At 39.0% G+C, this 14,231-nt stretch overlaps 1 protein-coding gene across 20 annotated transcripts in view; it reads left to right on the top strand.

Moving 5' to 3' along the window:
- The window catches only part of LOC113645174 (band 4.1-like protein 3), a 31,345-nt gene that overhangs the window by 5,836 nt on the left and 11,278 nt on the right, over positions 1-14,231 (top strand). For 3 of the 20 annotated variants that reach the window (XM_027150554.2, XM_047806284.1, XM_047806271.1), the window contains exons 1-12: positions 573-717; positions 5,660-5,779; positions 7,259-7,388; positions 8,664-8,768; positions 8,855-8,897; positions 9,020-9,095; positions 9,786-10,004; positions 10,640-10,727; positions 12,681-12,845; positions 12,997-13,094; positions 13,215-13,390; positions 13,548-13,726. In XM_027150554.2, the coding sequence (XP_027006355.1) occupies positions 7,335-7,388; positions 8,664-8,768; positions 8,855-8,897; positions 9,020-9,095; positions 9,786-10,004; positions 10,640-10,727; positions 12,681-12,845; positions 12,997-13,094; positions 13,215-13,390; positions 13,548-13,726 (1,203 nt within the window). In that variant the 5' untranslated portion in view covers positions 573-717; positions 5,660-5,779; positions 7,259-7,334. Of the gene's footprint in view, positions 1-572; positions 718-755; positions 773-5,659; positions 5,780-7,258; positions 7,500-8,663; positions 8,769-8,854; positions 8,898-9,019; positions 9,096-9,785; positions 10,005-10,639; positions 10,728-12,680; positions 12,846-12,996; positions 13,095-13,214; positions 13,391-13,547; positions 13,727-14,231 lie in introns of those variants that run through there. The other 17 variants (XM_027150572.2, XM_047806286.1, XM_047806275.1 and 14 more) reach the window with 13 other exon arrangements.

The raw sequence follows: 14,231 nt of genomic DNA, 5'->3' as shown, positions 1-14,231 counted from the left end.
CTGCCACTAACTGTCACGGGTGTGTGGAGCACGTCATTCATTTAACCAGCCATACCAAAGCAAACAGATTATATTTTTATTTTTTATCAAAGGTATATTTGTGTATTCCCGGTCCCGCCCACTCCCGCTGACATTTTTTTCCTGTCCCGTTCCAGTCACGTGATTAATAGTGATTTTGTTTCCCCAGTCGTGACCTGCGGGAATCCCGAAAAAATGTCAGCCTCTAGTGTCTGTCTGTCTGTCTGTCTGTCTGTCTGTCTGTCTGTCTGTCTGTCTGTCTGTGTGTGTCTCTTAAGTTTGGTTTTAAAATGCACTAATCATTAAAGACGTCCAAACCTGGATTTAGATTAGTGGGAGTGTAAACTTATATATATATAATATATACTAATTTATTGACAACCTTTCAGTAGGTGCAAGCACTAGTAGGCATCTAATGTTACCAGGTTTTGTTCGTGGTGTTTAGAGGAACCGTATGGATCAACACGGATAGTTTAATGCTGCTGACGCACGCGTGTACGCTTAGTTTTCGCGCTTCCGCGTTCTTTTCGCGCGGCGCCTCTGACGTTGTATGGCGCGCTGTGATTGGCTGGAGTATTTGCGTCACTACGCTACATCTCGCGCACACCATCTGGAGCTCGTGCGCGTTTGATAAGGCGGTCTCACTCAATGTAAACCGAACCGCTGGCTGTGGCTCTGTGACCGGACACCGAATTCTCGGTAATGTCAATATTTACCGTAACTAAACCGCCGTGTATTGAAGGTGTGCTCTCTGGTGGGTGGGTGTGTGTGTGTGAAGTGTTAAGTGTCTGTAGTAGCGTGTAGCGGCTTGTTTTTGATCCAAACGTAAAGCTAAGCTAACTGTTTGTTTTTTTCTGTTTGTGCGCGTGCTGCATTTTATTTAATTTTTAGTTAAAAATCGCCTTTAGAAATATTTCAGTATCAATATCTGAAACCTGAAGCGAATTCTGTGATTTGTTAGACAGCCTTTGTGAATAAAGAAGTTGCTGATTTTTAGCTCTCGTACCGTTATATAATGTAATGGCGTTTAACTGCTCATTTTGTGCTTAATGCCGTTTTATTGGGTAAAACAACACACGTATGTTGTATTGGTCGTGTGCCAAGTTGCCTACAATGCGTGAGAATCCAACAGCAGGTCACCGTTTGCACTTTAGGTGACTTTATTGAATACTACGTTCAACGTACATCACCGTTATTATGAAAGGGCTAAAGCGCGCATGCGCACTTCACATTTGCATATTTGTTGTTTTCAATTTTCACCTTTTCTTTTACTCTCCTATGAGGTCACCAAAATAGACACAACTGCACAAAAGGGAACATCCCAACCCTCAATCCCGGTACATAAGTATTAAAGTTTAGGTTTTACGCCCTTACACTGTGCCATGTCATCAGTCTTGTGAGATTATTATTATTATTATTATTATTATTATTATTATTATTTATTGTTTTCACTTTGTATAAGATGATGACATGAAAAATATCATTTTATTGACAAGTTATACACCGAAGATCTTTTAACTGTAGACCTGTGATGAAAGAAATTGATTCTCCTTACCTCATCAGATAAACAGAAACATTCTTTAAAGAATTGAAGTTAAAAAGGATTTTTCCCCTTTCTGTATAAAATGTTTAGTTTATTGTTTGTCATCGTTATTATCGTATTCCTAGATGACTTGACTTTCTTGTAATCCTCTAACAAGCCTCGTCGCAGCAGTGACAGATTTTAATAAATAAACAGACATTTTGTGATCAACTGTCTTGAACAGCAATGGCACAAAAAGCATATCACATCTTATGCTGAGCTTGACTTGAGAGCTTGACCTTGAGATTTTACTTTTTTTGGTTCAAAACAGTAAAATCATGCCTGGAATAAAACCTGAAAATCATTCAGGATAAAAGATTTACACATTTGCATAGTTAACAGGACACTTCATGATATCAAACTTTGTATATCAGGTATTGGATCAGTATGTCTCTAATTGTGTACACACAAGCTGTCTGTTTACGCAGTGGTTGAAGCAAAGACGTGTTGCGTCTTGTGTTCATGTGCGAGATCTGCGTTGTCTGTCAATATTCCTAGTGATGGGGGGGGGGGGGTAAATGAGGTCATGAAAAACGTCATTACGAAACATCCTAAAATCAACAGTTTTCAGGAAGATGGTGAGAGAGACAGACCCACTTCCACAGGAACATGGAACATCAGCAATTCTCCTCCCAAGGATGTGGTTTTTGATTGGTGCATCAAAATCATAAATATTGATTTAATTCGATGAGTCTTTGTGGTTGTGGATCAAACAGCTTGTGATGAATCACTTTATCCAGCTCGGTGTCAGAGGTCACGTATATTCAGTTGGCAGAACGGGCACAGTTATTCCCTGATGGTTAATCTGAACTATTATACAGAGTTTAATCCATTTTAAAAGGAGACTTAAGCATCTGGCATACAGGATAGATTGTTTTGTGACAATGGTGTTAATGCCTTCAGAAAACATTTGTGGTCCTGTTATAATAATCTTTCTGTTTGTAAAACTTAAGCATGAATTGGTGATTTACATAACTAGAATAGTCCTGTATATCAGGTTATGAGTTACGCTTACACACAGACATGTAACTAACAACTCACACATTGTGTAACATGGCTTCCTGTGCCTGCCACTGAGCAACATAAATAATTGCCATTTTTGTGTGGCCGGATAGCATTTTTCTGCAACAGCCGCATGACCTTTTGACCTCGCGTACATGGCTGCTATTCAGAAGAGTGAGTGTTCATGGTGAATGAGAAGCCGGGGGATAAACCAGCAGCTTTGTCTCTCTTCTGTTCCATGCTTTATGCGTTTGTACAAAGATTGACACTTGTCATTTACAACATCTGAGACACAAAACACTGGATAATTCTCAAGAAGTAGTTATTTCAATCAGAACTGTGTAATGAAACTGTAATAATTGTTTTTTTTTTTCTTCAATACAAAATTTTAATCTCCTTACAGATCATATTTCATGTTGGAAAGTTGGAAAGTTATTAATTTCTGTATTTCTTCAGTTTATTTTGTAAGACTGATTTGTTTTAGGATTGGTGGAGCTGAAATGGATCTTTGTGAGCCACAGAAGCCCTGTAATTCACTTGACACCTTACTAATTTTAGAGGAACACACGCACATTTCCAGATGTACTTGGAAAATACAAGCATACAAATGCTTTCTGGACTCCTTACTTCCTTCCATCCCACTCTCTACATTATGATCCACACCAGGCTTATTTTAGCAGCATGGATTCTATGGCAAACTGGCATAAAATTTGCACAGTAACTCTGACCGATGTTCCAGTGTCGATTTGTCCCCAGGGACACGATGCCAATTAGCGCTGATTCAGCAGCCAGCAGCGTTCTGCCAGGAGTGATCATCACTCTTTGATGAGCTAATGGATGAAATGATTTCTAGCATTGTTTGTCTATGTTTAGATCTGGCTTTAGGATGTCTTTTCTCTTTGAATCTTATTTACAATTTGTTAATTTTTTATTATTATTTTTTTTAATGATCTAATGTTCATGGATGGATTTGGATTAAGTGCAAAAACGTGAGTTACTATAACAACATGGTGTTTCTCTGGTAACTAGCGTGAGTGCTCTGTAATTATTAATGGATGCTGCAGAAAATATTCAACAAAGCCAGGAAGGATGGGGGGGGGGTCGGGTTTGAGTTTGATTCATAAAAACAGACCGCGAACACTTGAAATTATATCTTGTACAGTTGTAGTTTTATATCTTCATGTCCATACACATTACTCTGACTGAGTGACCTTTTTGTCCTTTCCACCATACACTCTCTCTCTCTCTCCCTCTCCATACCCTATTTTTCTGCCTTGTGATTCATTCTGACCTACTTAGGTTATGTCCACTTGAATGAGCTCATTACGTATGGAGTAATACACTGAAACCAAATGGAGGGGGAAGAGCTTTTGGTGTATGAAAGGAGTTAAATGGTGTAGGAGTCATGCTATCATCTGGAGATCAAGTTTGTATCCTGCTGAGACTGGTGGGAGGGATGGTATTCTGTCGTTCCCATGTCAAAGTGACAGTAGCCAATCATGGGTGACTGTGAGATCCTGCATATGTAGGGGGACAGTTAGGTCTCTCCTACGAATGTGTTAGGACACTCCATCTTCTCAAACAGTTCAGAAAGCAGCACAAATTTGCATGGCTTTATAGGTCTTAGACGTTGTGATGGTTTTGACCTTCCCCGGTTGAGCGGTGTGCTGTAATGAAACACAAAGTAGAGTTACAGTATATTTCGGGAGCCACACATGCTGTAGTGTTCTGTTTCTCTAATTCCACAGCAGTTTGCCATAAATTATAATTGTTATTTATTAGAATTGTACACATTATCAGTTTTTATACTTACATTTGCTGTTGCATTGGTCTCCCTTATGTTTTGGGACCTATAGTAATTTTCTTTTACACTTTTTCTGAAATGCTCTTTAACCCAGTAGTGACCATTTTGTGTAGCTTGGCCTTGTGTTGACATTCCCACCCCGATCTCGGAATCCTTCAGCTCAGAGATCCTGTCCTGACTACATGTGTGCCAATGAGCTGCCCTGAACCCCTAGACTCGTGTTTAAACTCGGCTAAAATAAATAGAGCCGTGTGTGTGTGAGGGAGATGGATGGATGGATGGATGGATGGATGGATGAAGGGAGGGAGGGAAAAGAGAATTATTCACTCTGCATTTTCTCTTTGCTTTTAGAGTCTCCACTGTGTGCATAACTGCTGCTAGTGTTCCTCACTGTTAAAAGATGTGTTTGTTAAAGTGTTTGGTTAACGAGATGCCTGTTCCAGTATGAATAGTTTCACTTTAACTCTATCGCAGCTTTTACAGACGTTTGCCAGCGTTTAGAGTGCAGTTTTCATTCTCCTTGAGATTTGAAGCGTGAAAATGCTTTTTGTTAGCCTGCGTTATTGATACATTAGACATGGATGTGTTCCTGTGTAACAGGAAGATCAGCATTGTGCCTTGTATTGTACTCCGAGTAAGTCACAAACTAATGCAGATTTGGTGTTTCTGGAAAGAAAGCTGATTTAACAAGCTAGTATTATCTGAAAAGGCACATAAATCATAGTGTATTGAGTTTTTCCCCTATTTTAAGGAAAATGTTCTTCTCTTTCTCTCTCTATCTCTCTGTCTATTCATTCTAGCATTAAAAAGTCTGAAGTGGAACAAATTGTATTTAAAGATTGTTCTGAGTTCCTCGCAGGAGAATCTTTTTTTTTTTTTTTTTTTTAAAAACATCTGCATCTTATCTCAAGCTTCATAAATTAGTTCTCATAAATCGTAGTTAGCTCGCAATGTTTTAGCCATTCAGCCATTCGTTTTTTTCGCAATTTTCATAGGAAGACACCAAAGCAATAATTAATAGTAAATAAACACTGTCATTGAAACATGTGCATTATTTATTAGAGCATTGTAGAGAGAGGTTCATTTGCTGGTGAAAATGTATAAAGTGAATCGCTTATTGTGACTGTGACATTTCAGAAATGTGTCTCTTTCTTATGTGTATACACAATGAAGTAATGTTGATGGATGGAAGTTATTGGTTGATTTGAGTGCTTTTCAAAGACTGGAAAACATCCTATCTGTGTTAATTACAGTGTGAAATGCCATGACTGCTGATGCAGACTGGGATACAGCAGGCAGGCAGAGTCGCAATCATAACCAACAGCTCCAGCTGTCCCAAGCTCATCGTCCATCAAGTATTCCAGGAGCGATAGGTGATGACGCAATTTTGACCACACACACGTACAATACTCGTTACAAACTAGGCACTCAGAATCCAGTTATAAGGAGCTCAGCAGTTATAGCTATGGACTATTGATCTGAAGATATCTCTGTTAGATCCTCATCTGGATTCAAGCATCAGCCGAAATGAGTAAATGAAATGTAAATGAAATATAGATTCTCCAAACAATGGGAAAGAAAACACCACAGAGCAGGAGAGATGTTATTTATTTCCAAAACTGTGATTTATCCCCACTGCTGTAATCGTAAATATAGCTAAAGATCTAGACTTTCTTCTCAGGTGGCATTGTGTGAGTAGTTACAGATGGCTTGCATGGGGAAGTGATGTAATGCAACCAGAAAGCCAGTCTTTTTGCCAGCAGCAGTTTCTGAGGTTTGTGGGGATTTAAGGAGACATTTCACACAATATCCATCACCAAATCCTCATTCCTTAAGGACTTGGCAAATATTTCAAGAGATCCAGCCTTTCACCTATTCTGTAGCTGAAAAGATTGAGGTTAAACGGGATTAGTGGTGATGCGCCTGCTGGCATGAGAATATAAAAGCCTGTTAAGGGAAGATAGACTACAGCTCTAGAATAGTACTTAAGGCGGTAATAAATCTGAGTTTAACTGTCAAGCTTTTAGAAAAGTATCATTTGTTTCCATAAAGTACAGAAAAAAAACATTCATTACAGCCATTGAAATGGAAAGCCATTTTCCCTAGATGCTTCACATTCACTGTATGACACAATAGTACAGCTCATTACTCTACAAATATGATTTCCCACATACCAACTCTCATCCCCATGTCTGTTCTTTCCCATACAACCAAGTTGTTCATTATGATTTGTTGCGTTCCTCTAAGCTGTCCATTCCTATTGCCTTTGTTTTTAAGTAAACCAGCCTCTGTAATAGAGCCGAATTAATTCAGCATGTTATTAGAATCAAATTCGGGTCATCTGTATATTTTCACTGCTTTTGGCTTATTATGTAGTTCTGGAGCCATTGATCTGTAAAAATAAATTTGCAAAATGTGTCATTTTGACTCTCACTGACTCACACTGGTGGCATGCCTTTTAAAGCGACGTGTGTTTTTGACTGAAACTAATTTACTTCAGCAAAGATTTACAGTTCGATTACAGACTCTGGATGTAATGCCCCTGGAAATAAAACATTGATGTACTTTTGAAATGCCTTTATAAGCCAGTTTTCCTAAATTTCTCTATGTAATTGAATGTCACATTTTAGTGGATTTACCAGGAGGGATTTTATTATTCCAGCCACTGAAAGTACACACCGATGTTTATTATACATCCCTTTTGTGCCGTATTTGCTAATGGAATCATCGATGAAGGTGTTAGCAGAAAGGAACCTAATTTTTGAACACTCGTTCTGAGGTCTATTCTTTTATCATTTATACTTGTCTTTACAACTATCTTTTACAACCTATCAACCATTTTGTCTTTTCAGCAGTGTAGTGAAGCGGTCTGAATATCCCAGGAGTCTTTAAGCAGGAAACTTTCCTGGACCGCACCAGTTAAACACCATGGAGTGCAGGATCACGCTGTTGGATGGCACTGACTACACCTGCACTGTGGAGGTGGGTGGAGCAGTGGGTGTGGCTAAAGTGGACCTCTGACTAGTAACAAGAACCAGAAATGATCGTGATGATATTAAACAAATCGGTTCTTGAATGCAGATTGGTCAGAAGGTGATGATTTTGGTTTTGCTTTATATTTATACACTTGTTTTATCCTCATTTACTACAGTGATGTATGTAACTGATGATATGGTAAAGTTTCTTGAATCGAGTAAGCAGGAAAATCCACTAACCTCCACAAGATGTTTGGCTTTCTGTTCTTTAAAAGGATTCTGATGCAGAAGGGCTTCTAATGTGTTTGTCAACCATTTCCTAATTCTCTTCCTTTAGTTTCAGGCTGGATTACTGGAGCCTGACACTAAAGAATGTCACAGGCTTGAGATTACTGCATATTTGCAGGGCTCTGAGTGTCAGATTTTTTTAGGAAGTGATTTGTTATTTTAGTTGCTGTGTTTTGGCTTGCAGTTGAGAGATGAACCGATGGCCTACCTGTAATGATGAAAGGATCAGAGCATTTTGCTTGTACAATTCTAGACAGTGTGTTTATTTTTATATCCATGTGAATTATTACAGCTCTTCCTTACATTACAAGTGTTCAGATTCTTTAATGGGGGGGGGGGTATTCATGTTAAGATTTGATGTACAAGAGACATTGAGGATTGTGTGTGATGTTAGAAGTTTGGCACAGTGAGTACATACAGGCAGTAAGCTGCCAGAGCTGCCAAGTGTTGGGGTTTTCCTTTCCCGATGCCTTTCAACCACTGCTATCCAAAATTACAGCTTGCAAAATTACATGCTGCATAATCTAAAGCATGTGTAAATCATCATAGCACTGCTTATTACTTTCATTCTAGGTCTAATTTAAAGAAGTAGAATCTAGTAGAGTTTTTGCTCTGTTGTGGGTGTTGAAGGCTTCAAGTGCACGACAGCTCTGTTTAATTTTAATTTGCAATCAGCTTTGCAGCAGAACGGATTGTTTTAACACGACACGGTAATGCCATTCGATGAGGCTGTCGGAGTAAGTAACTGGCTTGCAGAAACTATTTGCAAGACATTACTGCGAATCGAACTAGACGTGTTTATAGTGCACCAAGCCGTTTGTCTCCGTCTTTGAAACCTCAAAGTGTTTGTTCAGCCAGTAAAACCACCAAACCACCCTAATCATGGCTTTACCTTATTGTGCCATATATAACAATCTGACTTTGCAAATAAATCTTATGCCACACTAACATTTGTTTAGCAACAACATTTTCTATTCTGCATTTTCATCAACAGAAGAAAGCCAAAGGCCAGGTCCTGTTTGATAAAGTATGTGACCACCTCAACCTTATGGAGAAGGACTACTTTGGGCTCACGTACCGTGACGCAGAACATCAGAAGGTACCATATGCTTTCAAACCCTTAGTATCACCCTTATTTATGACATTCTAATTAAATTGTACTTCCTTTATGTGGTTTCTTTCCAGAACTGGATGGACCCTTTGAAAGAACTGAAGAAACAAATTAGAAGTATGTTTCCTTTATATATTCCTTTATATGAAGCTTATATAAATTTTTTTTTTTCTTTTTTCACACCATGTCTTTGTGTTCTGAACACTGTGTGTGTTTGTGTGTGTGTCTGTGTGCATTAGCTGGTCCCTGGAACTTTGGGTTTAATGTGAAGTTTTATCCCCCCGATCCATCTCAGCTGTCTGAAGATATCAGCCGGTAAGAGTCAACAGAATTCAGTGTTTGCTTCCACTACGGCTTGTTTCTTTGGGATGGAAACATAAATTCACATGAAGCGTCATAAGATTTCCACAAACATGCTTGATCACATTCTCTGCTTGGTTCCCTTTAGCACTTTAACACAGATTTTTAATTGAAGCCTGTATGAGAAAATGATATTAAGTAAGGAATCCAACATGTCAAGTCATGCTGTTATAGATGTTTATGCCAAACATACACCAAAAAACAGGCAAGGTCACACCACTATTGGCGTGTTGATTTATTTTCCAATAACTGCAACCCACCCCCATAGTGACATTTATTGTTGTGTAATAACTTTTGAAACAAGTTGCTTCCTGTTGTCACTTGCATTCAAACAGCTAGATAACTCCACTTGAAGTTCTGAGAAACTATAATGTTACCAAGAAACTGCAAGTTCCTCTTTCCCAAGTAGTTTATTTATTTAGCTTTACTTCTGCATGGAGCAATTAACAGTGCTCCAGTATATCCAGATAAATGACATTCTGAAAACATTGCTCATATTCTTGTGTCTCGCAACCTTTTTGCTTTTATTAATCTCTTTGTTTGGCATCACTATTCTGCTGCCACGTCGTATATGTCGTGTGTCGGAAAACCCAGATATTGACATGATTACACCAAGGCATCATGAAAATTCTTTCTCTCGGTCAGGTACTACCTATGTCTTCAGCTAAGAGACGATGTCGTGTCGGGCCGTTTGCCATGCTCCTTTGTCACTCATTCTCTCCTGGGTTCATACATCGCCCAGTCTGAGCTGGGAGACTACGACCCTGATGAGCTGGCTAACGATTACATCAGCGACCTCCGCTTCGCTCCCAACCAGACCAAAGAGCTGGAGGAGAAGGTCATGGACCTGCATCGCCACTACAAGTGAGCAGAACTCTCTATAGTACAATCATCTTGACTTTACCTGTAGACAGTAAATCTGTTTAAAGTGAGACAATGACTATACTGTATACAAGAACCATCTGTGTATTGTGTGTGGATTCCAATATGCTTAAATGCATCTATCCCCTTTTTAGATGCTTTTCATTATATAAGCAGAATATATTTCAGACTTACAGCAGTAACACGAATTGCACGAGATCCGTTCTTTTGATTGTTTAAACTGGAGATCTTTTCATAGCAGCATGTAAGCTTTTTCTCATTAACTGGAAAAATAAGCCCTTTTTTATTCATTCATCAATGCATAAAAGTCACACTGAAGCTTTTATTGTATTCTCATCTCCATCTGCACATTACAGCTTTGTTCTGAGTCTATAAAATTCTCACACAAGTGAGTAGTGTGTGTTGAGTAGATTCGTTGTTAGCTGTTACAACAGTTTGAGTTGTTTTACTGATTTATCATCTTAACCTCTCAGACCCCTGACAAAGGCAACTCCTTGCCCCTAATTTTAGGAACATTTACTGTATTCATCTCATGGTTTTTGTTTCTTTTATTTTCTGAATAAGGATATTATTCCGCAGTTTAGTCTCACGCTTGCTCTTTTTGTCTTTCTTTACAGAGGAATGAGTCCTGCTGAGGCGGAGATGCTGTTTCTGGAGAATGCTAAGAAGCTTTCAATGTATGGAGTAGATCTGCATCATGCAAAGGTAAGAAGTGAGAGAAAACCTTAAGGCTGTTTAGGGCAGTGTTTGGTCTGAGCGCGTCATTTTTGGACCAGTGTTTCAGAGTCAATACCTTTTTTTTCTTTTTTTTTTTTCCTTTTCTTTTTTTTATATTTATTTGAACCCATCCTTAACTCCCAAAGTCAGCTAACAGTTATAAACCCTGCATAAAGGTAACATAAAATACAACTTGACTTCATTAAAAACATTTAAAATTAGCATTCAGGGAACACGGAGAGACTCTGAGATTCTGTTCTGAGATTTTCATAAACAATATGTACCAAAAATATCAGATAGCAGTGACTCGTCAGTAAGGTGGAGAAATATTTCCTTTTCTGTTTAATTAAATCACCAACAACAACATTATCATTGTTATTTATTACCATAATTATTTTTGCCCAAAGTGTCCTTGAGTGTAGCCTTTTTAGGCTTTGTTACTTGTTCTTCCAGAATTCTGTCATGTTAAAGAAAAAATAAATATTGCATGTGACGACAAATACAGTACATTCAGTCTGTGGCTGCTGTTGGGATTGTAGCACCATCTAATGGCAGTCCAAATAACTAACATGGCTGTATATTGGCTGTGTTTGTTTTGGGATTTTGGAAATTAATATGCTCTCTGTGTGGATGCTGTGTATCTTAAAGCCGCTGCACCGACACTGCTTTTGCCATCCGCTGGTCTGCTGCTGATTTAGTGCAGCACGCTGGTCTCTGCTTTAGTTCTGTATGAAATCTTACTAATACGGACACAAGTACTGCTGGTCTCATGGGAAAGAACAATATAAGGACCTGCGGGAATACAACTCTGTTTAAAAGCATGTGGAGAGGCCGTAGAGGAATGAAATATATTGCTTAGTTACTTTTGCAAATTAATAAATGCACAAGCTGAAAATATTAGACATATTCATTGGAGTGTTCATAAAATCTTTTATATATATATTTAAAAATTAAATTTATTTTGATGGCAATGCTCTATGTAATGTTCTGTCCTGTGGGCAAAGAGAATATATAAAATCAAGGATGAGTGCAAGGGGGGATGCAATGCCTCTAGCTTTATCGCTCTAGTGTTCCCTCCTGAATGTAAATGCACCTCCCTTTTCAGTGCTGCTCTTGCCTCAGCTCTCTCCTCCTCTCCCCCCCCCCCCCCTTCTCTGCTCATCGATGGCGTAGTTGGTAGGGAAGCTCTCTGAGTGCTTAGGTCTAGCTAAGGAAGAGGTAAGATGCTGTGTCTTGTGCGTATGTTCACGCATGTCTGCGTGTGTAATGTCTAGTTATTTCATCACATTATTCCTGAGCATTCTCATGTGACGTGGTTAGCATTATGAACGTCTTCTGTGCACACGACTCTTGGTTCAGCGTGTTCATGTGAGTAAATGTGTGTGCATCATCTCGTGTCTGTTTTCTCTGCATGAGCATGCTACTGAATAGAGAGAACTTCTTCACAACATGCTGCATTGCAGTGCTGTGCAGGATTTTCCCTCTTTTTTTTTTTTTTTTTTTTTTTTTTTTTTTTTTTTTCTTCTCTCTGCATTAGTCATCCAGCCTGTAAATCTTATAATTCTTATGTCTGACTCATAATTATTTATACAGTTCAGTGGTATGTTATCAAGATTAATGATTTTATGTTGATCACATTTGCCACATTCCCTTTTTTTTTTCTTTCATTTTTAATGCCTGCTAATTAGTCTGGATCCTCCCCCACTGTTGCTGAGTTTGTGCTGCGGTAACTCATCAGTCACTTTCTGTGTTTCTCTTTTGTGCTCTCTATCGCACTTTCCCTCCTGTGTTTTAATGGTGTAGGTCATTTTAGTGATTTATGCTCATTCCTCTGTACATTCCCCACTAGATTTCTGTTTCAATCTGCTCTAGTTGTTCTAGTCCTTTAATTCCTTTTCCTTCTACACCCTCGTCATCCTCCATTTGTTTTTCTCTGTTCAGGATTCGGAGGGAGTGGAGATTATGTTAGGGGTGTGCAGCAGTGGCCTTCTCATCTACAGAGACCGACTGCGCATTAATCGATTTGCCTGGCCCAAAATCCTCAAAATATCCTACAAGCGAAACAGCTTCTATATCAAGATACGCCCTGGAGAGGTGAAACACTTGGCACGTGATGATGTTATGAAATGACTGAGATTTCTGACTTACCGGAACTATATCTAGTTCTGACTTATTTGTCTTACCGGAACTATATCTAGTCAGCAATTTCCTCTAATCAACAGATGCGTCTTTCTTTTTTCTTTTTTTTTCCTTGTAGTTGGAGCAGTTCGAGAGCACCATTGGTTTCAAACTTCCTAATCACAAAGCAGCAAAGAGGCTGTGGAAAGTGTGTGTGGAACATCACACGTTTTTCAGGTCAGTACAAAGAAAAGATCAAGCACATATGAAGGATATTAGTTATGGTAATATTGAAGGAATTGGTTATGGTAATTAGTCTCTGGGTAAAACCATTATAGCTCCCTGCTTCTTCTGCAGATTGGTGACTCCTGAACCTCCTGCCAAGAAGTTTCTGTCTCTGGGCTCCAAGTTCCGCTACAGCGGTAGAACACAAACACAGGCGCGCCGTGCCAGCTCCCAGATCTCTCGGTGTGCACCACAGTTTCAGCGCTCCTCCAGCAAACGGCTCACCACCACTCGCAGTCTAGATATAGGTAACATGATACCTGTATATTTATTCGACAGGTGAACACAGATGCTTGGTCATACTTTTTGCGAATGTCCGTTTGGAATCAGTATAGGTCCAATTTATAATTCACAGTTTTCTCGCCTTTTTGCCAGTCTAACTGTTTTCACACCGCTTTTCTGCAGCACCAGCCATGGCCAATGATGACAATTTGATTGAAGACTCTAAACCAGCCTTTGCCACAGGGACCCTCATCACCACGGTAACGCCAGAGAAAAAGGCAGAGGAAGAAAACGCAGTAGAAGATGAAAGCACTCCTGCTACAGAGACATCAGGGCCTGCCCCTCCCACTCCTGTTACCAAGGTAACCACACTTTCAGACAATCTCCTCCTTCCCTCATCTGTTTGGATGGTTCTGTTAAATAGTATATGTTTAAACAACACCGTAACTTTAAACACCCTGGCCAGTGGACAAGTAAATACATTTTTTTTTTTTTTTGTACAAACTGTAATTTTAAGAGACTTGCTTTTTGTTGATTTTCCTGTCCATTAATATCAGAAATGATCGACATGATCTTATATTAAAACTGCTTGAGTTGCCCTTTAAGCACTGAGGTTTTTAAGTAGCTGAGCTCTGTGAAAGTACATATTGTGATCGAGATTTAAGGTGTTGCTGGTGTATTATGAATCAGATGTTACATGGTATTTCTGATGCCTGTTGAATTTATACTGTGCACTATTTGACCTTTTTGTCTAATTAGCTTGTTCTCTTTTTATCCTTTCTTTCATCCTACACTCATGTTCATGCATGTGTGGTTCACTTGTTCATACACTACCATTTGCACTATTCCATGGGCGTTTTGGCCTCA

Source organism: Tachysurus fulvidraco, chromosome 22 (genome assembly GCF_022655615.1).
Source record: "Tachysurus fulvidraco isolate hzauxx_2018 chromosome 22, HZAU_PFXX_2.0, whole genome shotgun sequence".
Classification (NCBI taxonomy): Eukaryota; Metazoa; Chordata; class Actinopteri; order Siluriformes; family Bagridae; genus Tachysurus; species Tachysurus fulvidraco.
The sequence above is the reverse complement of the archived record's forward strand: the minus strand, read 5'-3'. Positions and strand labels throughout refer to the sequence as shown.